We start from the raw sequence: 19,018 nt of genomic DNA on the forward strand, positions 1-19,018 counted from the left end.
TCGGGCTAGTTTGACTCTTCTGTATGATGCAAAACAATGATTCATCCCCTATCATCGAATCTGTCTATATTGGCAAGATACAGATTTCCTGATTGATGTTTTCAGATAGTGCTCCAGAATGGGGTGTGCGTGGGACTTGTGGAGGGTGGAGCTGAGCATGTTACGAGTCCAAACTACCCAAAGTCAAATGAGTTGTTCAAGCTGTCAGAAACAGAGGCAAGAAAACAAAGGATAATGAGGAGGCTCCATATCTGGCTATATCGACATGTAGAAGTGCTCTGAAAGGCTGATGAGGCTTTCCCAGTACAGTTAGCAGTGATTCTGCCAGCTGGGAGCGGATGGCTTGCAAACAGATGCACAGAAGCTGAGAGAAAATATCTATACATCTATAGTTCTCTATAGTTATAGACATATACACTGAGGCGGGTGGGGATGTGTGTAAAGTCTTTGAACCCGATCCTCATCTGGCGTGAATCAGCACAGTTTCTTTGTCTTCAGTGGAGCTGTATTGATTTACACCAGCTGAGGATCTGGACCTAACGTCTGCAGCAAGGCTCCCAGGCGTCTGTGCATCACATCACTGCTGAATTCTGCATCAACCTCAGACCGACTGAGGATGCAGGGGTTTATGGAATCTGATATGAAAGCAAGTAATGCAATCCGTGCAATTTTCCCTGCACCATTTATTGTACTGGGGAGGAAGGTTAGCTCAGTGGTTTGAGCATTGGCCTGCTAAACCCAGGGTTGTGAGTTCAATCCTTGAGGGGGCCATTCAGGGATCTGGGGTAGTAAAAAAATAAACAAAAAAAACTGTCAGTGAAGGCAGGGGACTGGATTTGATGACCTTTCAAGGTCCCTTCCAGTTCTATGAGATAGGTCTCTCTCTCTATATATATATATTTATATCCAATTTGATATATTCTGTGCTGACCCTGGGTTTTCAGTTTACAACGGATGGCAGATTTTGCTAACGATGGTGCATAAATTCATGGTAGAAGGGGTCTAGGTGGGAACCAGGAGGTCTGGATAGTTACACAGGAGATAGTCATGGCATTGGAGGTACTCGGAAGGAGTGGGGATGATTTAGGATTTGGACAGCCCGGAGGAGATTGAGGGCTCTGGCAGCAGGGAGGGGATGTTTTTCTCTTTTCTCATTGGCAGGGGAAGAGATGATTGGACATTCTGTGGAGGTATTAAATTCCTAGCTGCCTACCCCAGCAACACTTGACAGCATCCAGCCAACCCACTGCTATTAGTCACTGTATTATTTGTGTTGCGTAGACACCAAGAGATTGCACCCAACACTGAAGCTCCATGGTGCAGGGCACTGTACAAACACTGAGTAAGAGAGGCCCTGCCCTAGAGCGCTTACAAAGCGCCATTACACCCAACAAAGCTGGCTCAACACCTCAGCTGCGTGTTTCGTTGCTGATCCTGTTAGCAGAAACAGTTAACACGTGAAAGGTTTTCTTTCCAACCATAAGGGCAAGAAACATAATTAGTCAAAAGTGAACGTTTAGTTTATAGGGCCCAATTCTGCCGCAGTGGGATGGCTCTGTGGGGGGAAAAAAATCTCTGGCTGCAGAATTGCAGGAAATGCAGCACCTTGTATATGCAAATCCATCCTCCATCTAAACTGTGGTGATAACCAGGTGAGGACCTGCAGAACTATGTGGTAACGTGCATTTAGCATACACCTTCAATTGCCTGACCTGTGCACTCATCCGTCTCCCACAGAACCACTTCTAACATTCCGACCCCCTGAGCAACTTCAAACAGCTCCCACTAAAAAAATAAAACAAGTAAAAAACCTGCCAGAAAGTGTTTTTCGTCTTTCCCCCAAATGTGCAGTTTTCATCTCAAAATTATGCTGGCTGAGTACAGGCAATATTCAGGCCTGCACCAGTGTCAGATTTAGTGTCTGATGGCTCATGGCAATTCAGCTAGGAACAGGAGCGTTATATCCCTGAGTAGGAAAGTTCCCCAGCTTTTCCGTGGGGCGCACAGCACTTGTTTCTAGATCTGAAAGGTTCCAACGTATCAGCCCTTTAAATGTTTGTTTTGTTCGTTGTTCTTTTTCTCTCCCTTGGTGGGCTGTACAGTTAGACATGGGGTTCCAAGCCAGCCTGGCTTGAAAGGTGAAAAGATATGAAAAATCTTGAATAATACACAGTTTTAAAACTCCGTGAAGCATTTGTAAAGCAGTTTTTCTGTAATACATGGGGTGAATACATAGTGGTATGAAGGCTTTATAGGTACTCACTTGTGTGATGACCTGCATAGGTGACTCGAGATGCTGGATTTATGGCTTATACAACCATCTATAACCCACTAACAACCCCCCCCCAAAAGCTGTCTATCCCCCCTCTTCCTTTCCCCCCGTATGACATGAGGGGTAGTAACAGGCCACTTCACCTAAATGGGCCCTTGAAATATGTGTTAACTGCTTATGCTAAACAATCTGTTCCACCTTGCATTTTGCTGTGATGCTGGGCATACCTTTCCCAGACCTGAAGGAGGGCTCTGTGTGGCTCGAAAGCTTGTCTCTCTCACCAGCCGAAGTTGGTTCAATAAAAAAATATTACCTCACGCACTTTGTGTCCCTGATATCCTGGGAGCAACACGGCTACGACAGCACTGCACAGCTAACCGATGGCTGTGCCACTTCTGAGTAATGCAGTGATCCTGAACTCATGCTGATCAAACTGTGTATCCGGCCACATCGTAAGATGCCCGCTCGCTCTCTCTCGGGCTGGTCCTACACTACTGCCCCTTTCAATGTAGGATGCAGTGTGTGACAAACAGCAGCAAACATCACATGTTGTGGGATTGATTCCTTTAGTGTAAATAAACCTCTGATGTAAATAGTGTTTGACAATAAAAATGAAGGGGTAGTAGGTTGGTGTGGAAGGCAGAGACATTGTGTGTGGGGCGGGCGTCTGACTGAAATCAATGGGACTTTGGCCACTGATTTCAGTGGGAGCTGGAGAGGCTGTTCTTTCAGGGCAGTCACTTGTGTGTGTAATAGAAGGCAGGTCTATTAGCCCTAGAATGCTGAAGGCCTTTTTCCCCCTGAGCTGAGAAGGGGTTACCTCAGGCCAGCTAGGGACACCTGAGTCTAACTAAGGGCTGCCTGTTACCTTTAAAACATCTGTCTTGTGGTGAGAGAGGAGGAGAGGTGAGGGACAAGCTGCAGCAGGGAGAAGAGGCTTCTCCTGTGGGGGAAGGCTGCTCTCCTCCCTTTAGAGGAAACAGCGGAACTAAGGACTGGCACCCAGAGGCCAGCGTAATAGGACGACACCCCAGAAAAGGAGCAGGGAAAGATATTCCCTTGTTGTGTTCCAAGTTTGTTTCTTTGTTTGGCTGAAGAGTACCGCTTGGGCCTACCCTGGTACACACTGGAAAATAAAAACCGAGCAAGGAATAAAACTCTCCGAAGTGGGACTGATTTATTCCAGGCCCCCTGTCCCGAGGGGGAGCATTGAGCCCAGCGAAGCGAAGGAGGTGCCTTGCCACACTTGCATGTTAAGGGTCAGGTAAGCACAGTTCAGTCCTTGTAAAGGCCCTCTGCATGGCGAACTGTTCTTAGGAGGCAAGGCCTGCGAGGATTGTGTTTGATGTAGGAGAGGCTTGCATGTACCTAAGAGCAAGGGGAGAGCAGTGGGACGCTATTGCAATCACTGGGGATTTTTAAATCAAGGTTGGATGTTTTTCTAGAAGATCTGCTCTAGTCGAAGCAGGAATTGGTTCCGGGAAGTCCGGTGGCCTGTGTTTTATGGGAAGGCAGATTAGATGATCGGAATGCTTGCTTCTGGTTTTTGTGAATTATGATATGAGGAGGCAGCAGCCCTGTCGCTGGCTACTGTTATAACAGAGTGCCTTGTAAACACACACACTCCGTTTACACTGAGTATTTTTAATGTTTTTTTCTTTTCTTTTCCTTTCTTTCAACAGATAGACAAGACATTTCAGAGTTCCATGTTAAGAAAAAAATATATCAGGTCACGTGTTATCAGACTGAGGTATGTAAGATTACAGCCAGGAAATCCAGGAGAAGATGTAATGAAGTGTTCACCCCACCCCAACATCCTGTTCCAGTGCAGACTATAGCCCGTCGTGGGGCCCCCAAATCCTACAGTGATTGCTGTTGCCTGCTAAGGGCTCCAGTGGGACTCCTTGCTGGTGCAGAGGTCTGGCCACACGGAGCTCACTGCAGGAATGTGGCCTTAGGCAGTATGGAGAACAGTCTGTCTAGCTGATAGTCCACCATCACTATGTCCGGGAGTTTCCAAGCATACGGTCTGAGTTGCTGGAGGAATTGGAGGGATAATGCTTACACCTCTGAAAGTCGATCCTGAAAGCGCAGTTCATGATGGTCTTTTGATCTTCAGTTAAACAAGGCAGGAACGTACTCTGCTAACCACTAACCCTCATTTGAATTGGTTGGTTGTGGCCTGTAGATGACGGAGAAGATTGGTGAAACTTCTGCACACCAAAACTAGGTGCATTGTTGTGCTGGGGTCTGTAGTAGGCACTAGCTCATACTGCAGACACACCACTGAGCTGAAAGGAAGAGAGTCGAGCCTTTATTCCTTCATTAGAATGTAGAATTTTATTTTTCATTTTCAGTTCTCTCCTTAAAGTGCACCATAAAGTCTAGGCGCCCGCACAGTAACAATAGTACACTCACTCATATGTACTAAACCCCCAAGACGAACCAAAGCTACTTCATAATCGTATTGCTGCGGATGGATCCCTCCGTATATCTCCAGTCTTTGTTACCATTCTGCCTCAGGCCTCGATCCAGGAGACTGCATCAGCGCTTTGAACTCCAGGACTAGTTTAGCTGTTTAGCCTGTAGGTTCTTTGGGGCAGGGCAGTGGTTTGTAATTTGGCCAGGAAGTGACAGGCCTCTCGGTGGTGCATGATAAATCATAGCAATGCGAATGACTGACCAAGACAGGTGACACATCTTCTGTCTCCAGGTCTTTGGCTCTGGATCTTTTAATGTACATTTCCTGGGGCGTGAGCAGGAGCTGAATGTCCCTCTCTCGGTGTGCCTGCAGGAATTGACCATCATTTCCGTACGGTGCAGCACAGGAAGTGGGGGTGGGGGTGAGGCAGGAAGAGGGAAAATGCAATGTGACACCTGTGATAAGAGAAGATAATCACTTGATGATGATAACCCTGAGGCTGATGCTAAACAAAACAGCCTGCTGGAGAGGACATTTATAGCTACGGGGTCTAGATTGGGGCAGGGACCGTTTGACTGTAAAATGCCTGGTGCTTTTTGAGTGGCTACTGCAGTATGAAGTAATGGGTCTCTCCGTTGTCCAGCACCAGCAGATAACAGGAAAACCCAATTTGGGTTTTGAGAAGTGTTCTACTTGCTGCGGATTGTCACCATGAGGCTGATTCAGTGAATTCTGTATAAGCCGTTTGCATCCGTTTTTTTTTTAAAAACGTATTTCCCTTTTCTGTCCATTATTGATTTATATTAAAGTAGCACCTCGGAGCCCTAGTCTTGGACCAGGACCCCATTGTGCTAGGCACCGTGATGGCCAAGATATCACAGAATTATCAGAAGCTCTCTCTTTTCCAATCAGCTTCTCCTTGCAGCCTGAGTCCCCAGTGATACTAAAACACAAAGCTTATGACATCACAATTCATGCACAGAATCCAATGTGAAGTAACTGATGCCACCAACTGTGGGTTGTGTCATCACTTAATGAATTGGGCAGGCAGAAGAGGCTGAGTGGAAAGGAGAGATTCTCTTTACACACCCTCCCTTAATTGGTCAGCAGTCATGGGAAAGTATATACACAAAGAGCATACTGGATTAGATCTATGAGGCAGATAGTTCAATCCTCTGCCTCTGGCAATGGCTAGTAACTGATGCTGCCGAGAAAGTGATAAATAAATAATGATAATGAACAAATTCAGTCCTTGTATAACTTTCCTACTTTCAATGGGATCCTTTGGTGTGAATTTAGCCTTCACCATTGTTCATATGTGGAGGAGTTTCTTCCTAATCCTCTGAAGTGATGAGTTTATACCCTGGGGAGTAAATTTTGAGTACCTCGCTCCGTGAGCTAGTTTCCACACTTACCAAGATCATGTACATATCGGTTCAAAATTATCCTATTCGGTCTAAAATCTAGCCACAGTATTAGTCTGGCAGCACACTGACATTATTAAAGTTCCATTACATGTCTAAATGTTGGCTGGATTAAACCTGTGGTTCTTTAGCATTAACTCATTCCCCTTGCCTTTTCCCAGTCTTAAAAAGACCTCTGCAATAGTCATTGCAAGTTATAGAGATGTCTGTATGTGGAAGCAGTTATCCACCCCTTCTTCTTAATGATACTGTTATGTTGTGAAAAGCCCCTTTGGGGGAGTTGGGGGAGCTTTTCAGTTGTAACTAAAGTGGACTCCTGATTTGTTGGAGAGTTTCAGTGATTACTCTGTGGTTTCTGCAGTCCTACGGCTCTCCAGGATTCCCATGCAGAGACACTGAATTCAGCTTTATCTCCATCCAAGTCTGGAGTGGCAGAATGGTTTTAGTCAGCTCCTCCCCTTTCCCCCAGGTTTCCCCTTTGCTAAGGCCTGTCGATTCCTTTATCTGTTAGTTACTGGGGCCCAAACTTTCAAAGCTGGGTACCTAAAATTAGGCCCCTAATCCCATATCTAGGCTGCTGGCACCTACACTAATTGTCTGATGTTTTCAGAATTGCTGAGCCGCCACCCACTGACATCAAGGGGAGCTGCAAGTGACCAGGTTATTTGGGTGCCCAGAACAGAATGAGTGACCCAGCTCTAGGCACCCAGGGTTGAGACTGTTGGCCCGGCTGCCCATTCATAGGAAGTGTCGCTTCTCCCCGGGTGTCGCTTTCTTGCATAAATCTGCTCAGTCACAATGTCCTGGCACCTGCTCAGATTTTTCAGCACTTCCCTCTCTCTTTACACCACCTATGGCAATCCACATAATCCCTTAAATTAATCTGAAATCACTGTAGGATCGAATGAAAAACCAGGAAGTGGAGGAAGAGCGAAGCAGATAAGTCACTTACCTCTGTCTTGTTGGTTTGCAGCCCTGACACTGGCGGAGTGGTGGCACAGGTTGTGCTCACGTTCCTTTTCTCCGCCACTGATGATAAAGCAGCATTTCTGGGGAAAATCGATAGTGTCCTACAGAAGAAACTGAATAAATATTCTGGGCCTGTGCGAATAGATCTTGCATCTTCTACCATCTCAGGTGAGTGTCTCATGGTTCTGTTTTGCTCTTGGTTTGTTCTTTGTGCTTTGCCTCTCTTTGTATAATGCACATTATTTTGCATTGTAGATGTGAGTTGTTTCCTTTGTATATCTGTTCTCAGTGGAACTCTGGGTGAAAGTCATCCCTGTGCCTAGGGCTAGCATAAAGCCTGTGTGCCCTTAAGCCTTCTTAGTAGTGCTTAAGGGGGCCTTCAGTGGGCCATATACTTTGCGCTGGCCTTTTCTGCACAAGGAGGATGAATTTCACCCCTTGGGCAATGCTGGGAGCTGTGGGAATGGACAGCCCTAGTTGGTACTGCTGAACTGCAGCAGGCAGCAACACAAATAAGCACGCTCCTTGGCTTCCAGGGCTCTTTGCTTCTTCCCTTATCCTTACAAACTTGACACCGTGGGAGCATCTGAAAACACATTCCAGCTGTGTCACCGTGTACGTGTCAGGCTCTAAAACATCCTTCCTGACCTCCTTTCTGGGGTTTTTTTTGGTGAGTTTACCATAATTCCCCCACCAAACACAGTGAATGTTTCCATTTATTTTAAAAGTTTCAGCACTATAATTTTGGTACGGTAAATGTGACAAACTGTCACTTTAAGAATTAATTCCCTACCTCATCTTGCTCCCTCTGTGTGCAGCTGCCCAGTTAGGGAACTTTCATGCAGACTTAGCGCCTTTGTTTGGCATATGAATCAGGCAAGCTTCCCTTATTCTCTCTTCCTTTGGAGGCGGGGGTTGGCTTAAACTATCCAAGGGTAAATAGCTGGACAGAAAGAAGTAAATACCTGCACCTTCCAGCATTTCAGGCTTTCCTCTTGCTCCACCCCTGAGATGATATAATACACACCTGGGCGTTGTATTACCCTGGTTTCCCGTAACAGTGTATTTAGACTATGTGATGCAGATGAGTGCAGGCCAGACAGATATGTTGAAATTTCAAGATCAGTGCTGACTGCAGGAGCATTTGGTCAGACTCCATGTTTGCTAGATCCAGGGTTTCTCCCAGTCACAGATGACTGCAAGCTGCCTCTCCTTCCTTCTCTCAGCTCTTGTCTGGGCTGCCTTGCAGGAATGGAGTAAGACCCAAATGTGAGCTGGCTCATGCCAAGTGTTTCCTCAGGAACGAGCCATTTGTAACCTGTGATGTGGAGAAGTGGAAGACTCCACTGGTTTAAAAATCAGACAGATCACCCCCAGCCAATGAGCTTTGTAGCAAAAGTTCTGCTTTGTATTATTATTTATTACTGTTCATATTCCAGCAATGCCTACAGATCCCATTCAGTGATCAGGGCTACATTGTGCCAGAACGTGTATTTAAAAAAAAAAAAAAAAGTCCCTGACCCAGAAAACTCACCATCTGGGATTTCAACCATATGCAGCAGGTGAACCATGCGACCGATGGTGCAGGAAGGGGATGAGGTAACAGGAGGGAGAGAGAGATTTGCATAAATTAGAAGTCACCATGGTCTCCGCAGTTGCAGCTGCCACCCTAACTGACGGCGGGGAGGAGTCATTTGCAGGTTTAAGGCCAGGGCCGGTCGACAACATTTTGGCACCTGAGGCGGGAGTTCAAATGACACCCCCATGCCCCCTCGCTTGGGCCAAAACTTTGAAAGATCTCAATTTTGCCTTCTTCCTGTTCTACTCGTCTCATGGTACTGCTCTGCTACCTACCCCAGTAAAGGAGAACTAACAACTTAAAATGCCTTGTTCAAAAATGTTAAGTAACACTTAACTTTCAAATGCCTGAACAGCAAATGTAACTTTTCTTGTCTGCATAGTAAACACTGGCATTTTTATCTGTTCGAATAATCAAAGTAATGCTTTCCATGCCTTCTTGGTTGCAAAGATTTGAACTGTTTCCTGAAGGTCCACAGTCTAAGCCAACTCATGCTCTATTAAGATGGTTGCAAGGCCGACCAGCCTCTCCTGTGTCATTGTGGGCGTAGATGTGTTTTTATTAACTTCAGCTTGGAGAAGCTGCGTTCTCCACTGGCAACTGTTACAGGAAGTGTTAGAAGTATGCGCAGAGCAACAAAAGCATTTGGAAAGAGGATGGTCATCTTATTTGTGCACATATATTCCAGAACAGCCTTTGGAGTTGATCCTGCTGAAATGTATTTTGAAAGGGCTTTCAGTTCATCACCTAAATCACTCACATCAATATCGCGCATGTCATCATGTGTCAACACTGTCTCTAGTGCCCTGCATTGCTGGTGTAGGACTTCTTCAGGTATAGTGAGGAGTTTTGGAATATCATACAACATCCCAAATATACTGCTGTGTTCCTTGAGCTGCATGAAACGTTCTTCAACTGACTGTATTGCACAATGTAGCACCTGGTTAAAGAATTCCACTTTGAATTGTTGTTTGGGGTCGCTTATGGGATTATCCCATACCTCGTAATCAAAATGTCGTCTTCTTCAGTGACTCTTGTATTCTTGAATGGGTGGGAAAATAGCTTCGGTGTGAAGTTCCTCTGCCAACTTCTGTGCACTCTTCAGAATGTTTTGAAATCCCTCACCTGACCGGTAAGACTGTAGGTATGACTTTGCTTTGTCCAATTGTTCCATTGCGCCAGATATATCAAGGTCAACACCTTGGAGTCCCTTGCTTACATTTATTTCAAACAGTATTTCATGCCACAACACTAAACCACACAGAAATTTGAAGTTATGTATGTTTCTGGTGATTCCATTTCCCTCTGCCACTGTTCTCCCATGAACAGTTCCTGTCATAGCATTATCCTCCATAAAGGCAACTATCTTCCCAATTTGGCATTTGATAGGCTTTATCGCCTCCACTCGACTTTCCCATCATGTGGCACTCAGTGGTTTCAGTGTCAGAAAGGATGTTCCCAGATGTTGCTTCACAATTTGCCATCGATGGTTGATGCAAAGAAAAATACATAGATGTTTTGAATTACATAAAAAAATTCATCAGCCTCACTAGAAGCTGATGCTGCATCACTGACCACCAAGTTCAATGAATGAGAACTGCACGGGACAAAAAAAGCTCAAGGGTTTAACTCTGGGATCTGTGTCTGCACTCCTCTGTTCTTTCCTCTCATGTTGGCACCATTATCGTAGCCCTGACCTCTCATGTGAGCTATCGCAATTCCCGTATCTTCCAGCTTTTTAAGAAGCACAGTTGTCATACCAGCTCCTGTAGTATCATCAATGTCAATAAATTCTAGAAAATGCTCTCTGACAGTCACCATTGCAGGGACATTTTCACTAGGTTCTGCTGTTGTTACAAAATGCACCATTAAAGTCATTTGTTCCGTATGGCTGATGTCAGGTGTGCAGTCTAGAATAACGGAGTAATATCTTGCTGACTTCAGAGCTGCCACAATCTTCTGTTTGACTTTTGTTGCCAGTAACTGTATGATCTCATTTTGAATTGTTTTTCCAAGGCAGTGGTGTGTGTACATTTCTTGGGTGGTGACTCTTAGATTCTCCTGGAACACAGCATCAACCTCAGCCATCAGCTCCACAATTTTAAGGAAGTTTCTATTGTTTGGCACATGCAGCTGATCTGAAGTGCCATGCAGTGCTAGGTTTTGGGTAGCAAGCATTCTCACAATGGCAACAAGCCTTTTCAGAACATTTTGCCAGTAATGAGACTCTAATGTAATCTTCTCTTGATGCTGATCATCTATGGTGGCCTTTAACCTTAGTCTCATCTCAAGCTCTTTCCACCTATGGAATGCTCTCTGGTGATTTGCTGCCTTCTCATGGCATTCCAGATTTCTAGCCAGATTTTTCCAGTCCTTTGTTCCTGTAGAACCCAATGTGGTTGGAACATTAGACTGGAAGAGTTTGCAACAAAAACAGTATGCAGCATTCTAGGTTTTTGAGTACATAAGCCATGGCCTCTCCACTTTGTCACCATTGGGGATTTCATGCCAATAATGTGTTGGATGGAAACTTCTATTTTCATTGTCTTTGAGGAACATGAAGTTTTTCACTTGCTGTGGCCCATGCAGTACAAGGAAGTCCCTCAGGGTACTGCTTAAGTGGGTCCACAGTCCTGGATCATCTAGACTTAAGGAACTAAACTCAGCAGCAGCTGTTTCTTGCACCTCCACCACACTCTTCTCTGATCTACACTTTTCTTCAGCAATGCGCATGGTTACACCCATTTGAGATGGAGATATGGATGCTGCAGTAGCTGCCAGGTCACCTGCACTCTGACTAACTGGAAGATCAGGCATCTCCTCACCACTCACATCCTCACTGGGGCCGGAAGGCTCACCGTGAACATGTGTGTCTATGTATCTCAGGAGAGCTCCTTCCTGCTTAGATAGAAAAGCTTCCTTTGCTTTCTTTCTTTTTCTGAATGCTGCCCCAGAGGGGTGTTTTCTTCTTTCACTAGGACTGCTGTTCTGTGCCAGCTAGAGTGGCTCTCAACACTCAGTTGAAGGGGACAAATAAGCAGGCTGGTAGCAGGGCCTGAGTGAGGGAAGATCTCAGCGTCTTAAAGGCCTAACTGGCTCCTACTATTTCAGTTGACTGCCTGTTCTCCTCAAGTGGGTTCAGGGAAGCAGCAGGAAACAGGAAGCTCCCTGAGAAGCTGGTGTGAATCAGTCCAGGCTCCTGGGGGTGCTGGAGAGGTACACAAGAGGCTCCTCCTCCTCTCTCTCCCTGCAGCTCCTGCTGCTTTCTGTTATTCCCTCTCACCTTTTCGCCTGCCTGCCTGTTATGTCTCTTGTGCCCTCCTTCCTCCAGCACAGCCCTCCACCATCTCTGTGCATCTCGAGCAGAGAGAATACATAGGCACCCGCAGCAGACACAATTTTCTACACTCTGGGTCCTAGTGGCGCCCCCCCCCACGGTCTGGCACCTTAGGTGGCCGCCTCAGTTCGCCTCATGGTAAGGCCAGCCCTGTTTAAGGCAGAGGTAGGTTCTAAGGAGGGATTTTAGATGAGCACAGGGTGCTGGCTTTGTGAATTTTGATAGGGAGTTCTCACACTTCAGGAGCGGCAGAGGGGAAAACACAGTGGTTGCCTGATCAGCTGCGTGTAATCAGAATCTTGTAATTGATGGGAATTAGATAAAATGATGGAAAAGCTTTGTTTTTCTAACTGACAGATGCATCGTGGCCAGGACTGTTAAGATACTATAATTGCTTACAGTAACTCCCTAGTTAAACGGAATCAGATTGTTCATTAAATACTCAATTACAGTAAGATGACTTCTCAGAATAGGTTTTATAAAGTTATCTGATTACTTATAGGACTGAGAAGTACTGCAGATAATCTTTGAGTTGCTTTTTCTTATCTACCCTGATCTGAGTGTAAAACAGTGATCATAGAATATCAGGGTTGGAAGGGACCTCAGGAGGTCATCTAGTCCAACTCCCTGCTCAAAGCAGGACCAATCCCCAGACAGATTTTTGCCCCAGATCCCTATATGGCCCCCTCAAGGATTGAACTCATAACCCTGGATTTAGCAGGCCAATGCTCAAACCACTGAGCTTGACAGCATAGTTCTAGTACTCCGTACAAAGACAATGTAAACATAAAACAATACCCTGCTCTTTCTGGGAAAGAATAATAAGAGATTCCATTTGGGATCCACGGCTTGGCAAGTAAATCGATTTTAAGCAGTTCTACTTCTAACAATCCTGACAGTGGTCACATTTATAGTATTACTTTAGAGTGACAGATGGACTTATCCAAGCCCTCCAGACCTGAGTATCCCTGTGCTTTGTAGGGAGCTGGGTGATCTGGAACGTGCGCGCCCCGATCCAAAATGACATGTTTTGGCATTATCCCTGCAACAGGCAGAAGTGAAATCCTTCAACTGAACTCTGGAGTGTCTGGGAGTCCCGCAGAGAATCTCTGGTTTGCAGTTCAGGCCTAACTCTGTTCCAAACAACACATAACAGAAAGTGCCCTATCCAGCATCAACCTTTAGAACAAAAAGGACAAGTAAATTCTGAGGGCACCAAGCTTTTGTCCAGGTTATGAGGTAACTGTACCAACTTCTGCCTCATTCCATCTTGTTTCTTGTGGTCCTTACAAAACATAAGGGTATTCCTAAGCATATTCTTAATGGCTTCTTAAAGCCAGCCTAGACGCTTTCACTGTATGTCATATACCAAAAGCCTGTGGGTTTGTGCCATAATATATAAAAAAGCATCACTAACTGGTTGAACCCTTATTGAAAATCCAGGTCAGGTACTCATTTGCATGGCAGATTAGGAGGTTCTGATAGGGAGAATGAGTAAACCTTCCTCCTAGTATCTAATCAACTTGTTGTTCAACACCATGTCTCAACTTGTACTTGGTTCAAAACTAGTGATGCTGGGGAGCAGCTGGAACAAACTACCTAGGAGTCTGGTGCACCATCTGTGACCTTGCAGCCGTGATCAAGGGCAGCTTTGCAAAGCTGGTGTAAAAATTCACCAGCTCAGGCACCACATTTTGATCCCCACCCATACCAGAGTGGTGGAGACAGATATGTTGGGAAGACTGATGATATTTTACTAGTCCATTTAAAACAAAAACACCTTGCACCAAGCAAGTTGGGAAGTAGGAATTTTGCAAAGCTGAAAAAAGGGATGAATACACCAAGTGTCTACATTTTGTCTCATCATTACACACGTGAAAGGAAATAGTGTTTGCAGAGAAATCTGCAGAAATATATTAGTTTTGGTGGATAATGTACTGAAGATACTGCAGTTATACTTAATAATTTGTAATTGTATTTAATATTTCTGCAGCAGAAAGATAATGGTGTCTTCATACACCAGACACAGTAGAAAATACAGAGCTGTCTGGAAGCTCTCATCGGCTTCTGTGAGCTCCTGGGAGATATTCCAAAGCTTCCCCTCTCTTCTCGGTACTATGCCTTTTTCTACAGAGACAGCTGGAAGCCAGTCAAGCCCATATTCTTTTGTGGGCTCCAGGTAGGCCTCAGTAGCTCATAATACAAGTTCTCCTGGAAGAGAAAGCAACCTAAGTCCCATTTTCACCAGATAACAAGTAAGGCAGCAGGAAGGGAAGATGCAACTTGTGGCCTAACTCTGGTGCTGAGATATAGCAGTGATAGGTGCCTAAGGCCTGGTCTACACTGGGGGGGGATCGATCTAAGATACGCAACTTCAGCTACGAGAATAACGTAGCTGAAGTCGACGTATCTTAGATCGACTTAGATTGACTTACTTCGCGTCCTCGCGGCACGGGATCAACGGCCGCCGCTCCCCCGTCGACTCCGCTTCTGCCTCTCGCCCTGGTGGAGTTAGAGAATAGATTCATTCTTCTACTGACACTTGGTGTGGAGAGGGATGTGAATCATGGCCCAATTTCGTCTTCCTTTACAGAACTGGTACCAGAAGAGAAGGTGCATACATGACCTAATTTCTTTCCCTTCCTCCCACCCTTTCTCAATCAGCAGGATTAGAAGGGGAAGCAATTCACAGCCTGATCCCCTCCCCCCTCCAGCAAGGGGACCAAAAATGAAGACAATTGCCAACCCATTTCCCCCTCTGTGCCAGCTTGCAGGCCTTACCAAGTGCAAAGTTGGCTATTTGCTTCTGCCTGGAAAAAAGAAACTAGCTGCAAGATTGTTGGCGCCACACCAAAGTAAGCAGAACGTATTCTCATCTGTCCCCGAGCCAGAAGTTTTGACCATGAACAACATGAGTCACAAATTGGTTTCATATAAGAAGACATCTATTATTATTTTTATTTATTTATCTACCATCCAAAACTTGCTAGACGCTTTACAAGCACAGAGACCAGCATCTAGGAGATAGAAGTTCTCACTTGTCCTGATCGGAGCCTCCTTCATTGCCATGCAGATGAGTATCTGACCTGGATTTTTGCTGAATGCTTCATTGGGTTGTGTCTCAAATAGTGTATTTGGCGGCCTGCGTATTTCCACTTGGATACAAGTGACAACAACCTGGAGGAGAAAAGTAGAATATACATCCCCATTCTGAAAAATCACGTCACAGACTTTCTGAAAATCCAAGTACATATTCACTGGATCACTCTTGTCCACATGCTTGTTGACCCCCTCAGAGAATTCTAATAGATTGGTGAGGCATGATTTCCCTTTACAAAAGCCAAGTTGACTTCTTCCCCTGCAAATCATGTTCATCTATGTGTCTGATAATTCTGTTCTTTACTATATTTCACCAATTTTCCTGGTACTGAAGTTAGGCTTACAGACCTGTAATTGCCAGGATTGCTTCTGGAATTGTTGTTTTTTTAAATTGATGTCACATTAGCTATCCTCCAGTCATCTGGTACAGAATTTGAGTTCCTTCAGAACTCTTGGATGAATACCATCTAGTCCTGGTGACTTATCACTATTTAATTTATCAACTTGTTCCAAAAACATCTCAGTCTGGAACAGATGCAATTATAAACTACTTGTTATGGGTGGTTTAATGATTATTAGATATTTCAATAAATGGTTAATCCATTGTTATAGAGTCTATCAGGTCAATAGGTTGCTTATAACTACAGTAACTCCTCACTTAACATTGTAGTTATGTTCCTGAAAAATGCGACTTTAAGCGAAACGATGTTAAGCAAATCCAATTTCCCCATAAGAATAAATGTAAATGGGAGGGGGGGTTAGGTTCCAGGGAAATTTTTTTCACCAGACAAAAGACTTTTATATATATATATATAATACACACACACACACACACACACACACACAGTATAAGTTTTAAACAAACAATTTAATACTGTACACAGCAATGATGATTGTGAAGCTTGGTTGAGGTGGTGAAGTCAGAGGGTGGGATATTTCCCAGGGAATGCCTTACTGCTAAATGATGAACTAGCACTCGGCTGAGCACTCAACAACACATTGTTGTTAATGTAGCCTCACACTCTACAAGGCAGCACAAATGGAGGGAGGGGAGACAGCATGGCAGACAGAGACACACACCCTGTGAGTGTGAGAGAGACACGCGCATTGCCCCTTTAAGTACGCTGACCCCACTCTAAGTACATTGCCTTTTTAAGTAGATCAGCAAGTTGAGAAAGCAGCTGCTGCCAGCAAGCTCCCTTCGTCCTGAGCCTTGTCATGTCCCCCCCCCCACCCCGCTCTATGGCGATGGGGTAAGTGGGGGGCAGGAGCAGGGGGGAGGGGGACACCCTGACATTAGCACCCCTCTTTCCCTGCCCTCTCACCCCGCCCCCAGCAAGCAGGAGGCTCCCGGGAGCAGCTCCAAGGCAGAGGGCAGGAGCAGCACATGGCAGTGGGGGGAGGGACAGCTGAACTGCCGGCAATTGATAGCCTGCTGGGCAGCTGCCGCACAGGGATCTTAGGGAAGCGGGGAGCTGATAGGGGGGCTGCCAATCCACCCTGGTTCCAAGCCCCCACCACCTCCCTCCAACGGGCTGCTCTTCCTGCAAGCCGTGGACAAAGCAGGCGGCTGCCAAACGACGTTAGAAGGGAGCATTGCGCAACTTTAAACGACCATGTTCTCTAATTGATCAGCAACGTAAGAACGTTAACCGGGACGACGTTAAGTGAGGAGTTACTGTACACAGTGTTGTTGTAGCCATGTCGATCCCGAGATATTAGGAGACAGTGGTTTGGCCTTGGCCCAAGAAGACAGGACAGAACAGCACAGTTGGCATTAATTGCTAGCCTGACCAACGAGGTTCTGGAATAAATAAGCCCCCCTTAGAGGCAGGGCTGAGGCACGCTATGGACGATGCTGTGGATTCACTTTGTGAGGCTATCCATCCAGTTCCATTTAGGGCCCTAACTTCACTCAAAATACATTTAAAAAAAAACCACAAAGAAGGGGAAAAAACTAAGGCCAAACTTTTCACATTATTCATAAAGCCAAGACACCTAAATCCATGTGGAAGCACACCAATAAGTGCCGAGTACCCAGCAGCTCCCATTGATTTTTATATTTTTTATGGGTGCTGCTCATGCTCATCACTTGTGAAAATTATGCCATGTATTTAAGGCTCCTGAATCCTCACAGACTCTCTAATTTTAGGCCCCTAGTTTTGAAAGTCTTGGCCTTTGTCACCTAACTTTATAAACAAAAGTTTTAAAATTTTGACCTGAGCCCCAATTCTCTGCAGTGCAAAGCCTGCTTTGTGACACTCTAGTGGCTCAAAGCAGTCCTGATGCCAGCTGATCTGCTCACATGAGGAGTTCCTTTACCAGTCCTAAAGGGACCTTTGGTAGGGTTGAGCTCCTACAGTGTTTCCTATGCCCCTTCACTCCCAGCCCTCAGTGTAGGGAGCATGGGCCGGGCCACTGTGCAGCTGGCAGATCCCTGGCTGCCCCCCGCAAAAAAATCATACTCCTACCTTAGGGCATACGTTCGTGTACTTTGCAGGCACCTCCCATCATGCTGCCTTCCCCAGTGGAGGGTGGACGTGACTTTGCATGATCTGCACAGACCTACATTATATGGAATACTGTAAAACATGCTAAAAATGAAGCTGTACAGACATACATTAGGTTCCTTATAGACCAGGGGTTTGCAACCTTTCAGAAGTGGTGCGCCGAGTCTTCATTTATTCACTCTGATTTAAGGTTTCTCGTGCCAGTAACACATTTTAACGTTTTTAGAAGGTCTCTTTCTATAAGTCTATAATATATAACTAAACTATTGTTGTATGTAAAGTAAATAAGGTTTTTAAAATGTTTAAGAAGCTTCATTAAAAATTAAATTAAAATGCAGAGCCCCCCGGACCGGTGGCCAGGACCCGGGCAGTGTGAGTGCCACTGAAAATCAGCTCGCGTGCCGCCTTCGGCATGCGTGCCATAGGTTGCCTACCCCTGTTATAGACCTTTACACCTTCCCTGGAAGGCAAAATGTAAGTGGCCAAATTCTCCTTTCAGTTACATCCATGCAGCCCCACTGAAGGCAACAGTATAAGTCACAGCTGAATTTGGCCCAGTATAAGGTACAGTATGTGCCACTTCCGACATAAATAACCTAGGCAACTATCAGGTGCTAGAAGGGAAAGTAGAGAGACAGCTGCTTAGCAGTACAGATGAGAGAGACAGATCAGTGAAAACATACCAACTGAATTGCTTCTGGCACTCGCTGGAACAAACTGGCTGATTCTTTTGTCTCCCTGTTTGGTTTTGAAACCTAATGTAAGTGATGGTAATTAATTGCAGGCTTTATACTTAAGCTATTAATAGTTAGATGTCCCTCCATGCTAAGAGTGGCAAAAAGAAAAAGAAGTCTTTTTGTGTCACTATTTGAAATTAACAAAGAGGGAATGCTGAAAACATCTTATATCTTGCATTTGTAGAGAAGACGTGCACTTTTTTGCTGTTCACTGCATCTGGCTAGAAATCAGTAAGAAATGAATGCTCCAATTCTTCTCATTGGGTAACCCATCAAACGTTTTCAGTGGGAGCAGCTGGGCACTGAGCACTTCTGAAAATCTGGCCGTCAGTGTTTTAAATCAGTACATTTTGAATGACTATACTTTGGAAATAAACATCAATGTTATCCCTCAAAATCCGTAATGTTAAAATCAAACCCTTCCGAGCCTAGTTAAGGATTTATCCTTCAGAGTGGAAGTGAACACTTATACTGTGATTGGAGCCCACAACTGGCCACTTGATCACTGATCAAAATTCATCTACCTTTATTATGCCAATAATCTTTCATAATAATGAAGAACAGTGAATCATGGTTTAAAGTCAGTCATAAATAATTTCCCCATCCCTACAAAGTAACACAGCAGCTGCACAACGACAGCAGTCTATTCCTTTAACATTGTCCTTCCCT

The 19,018-nt window shown here is 45.2% G+C and overlaps 1 protein-coding gene across 1 annotated transcript in view; it reads left to right on the forward strand.

The window, feature by feature from the left end:
- The window catches only part of LOC112113544 (transmembrane protease serine 11C-like), a 59,273-nt gene that overhangs the window by 24,174 nt on the left and 16,081 nt on the right, over positions 1-19,018 (forward strand). Inside the window, exons 4-5 of the mRNA XM_026653282.1 lie at positions 3,955-4,022; positions 7,092-7,255. Of these exons, the coding sequence (XP_026509067.1) occupies positions 3,955-4,022; positions 7,092-7,255 (232 nt within the window). The remainder of the gene's footprint in view (positions 1-3,954; positions 4,023-7,091; positions 7,256-19,018) is intronic.

Source organism: Terrapene carolina, unplaced genomic scaffold, assembly GCF_002925995.2.
Source record: "Terrapene carolina triunguis isolate 2854851 unplaced genomic scaffold, T_m_triunguis-2.0 Scaffold136, whole genome shotgun sequence".
NCBI lineage: Eukaryota > Metazoa > Chordata > Testudines > Emydidae > Terrapene > Terrapene triunguis.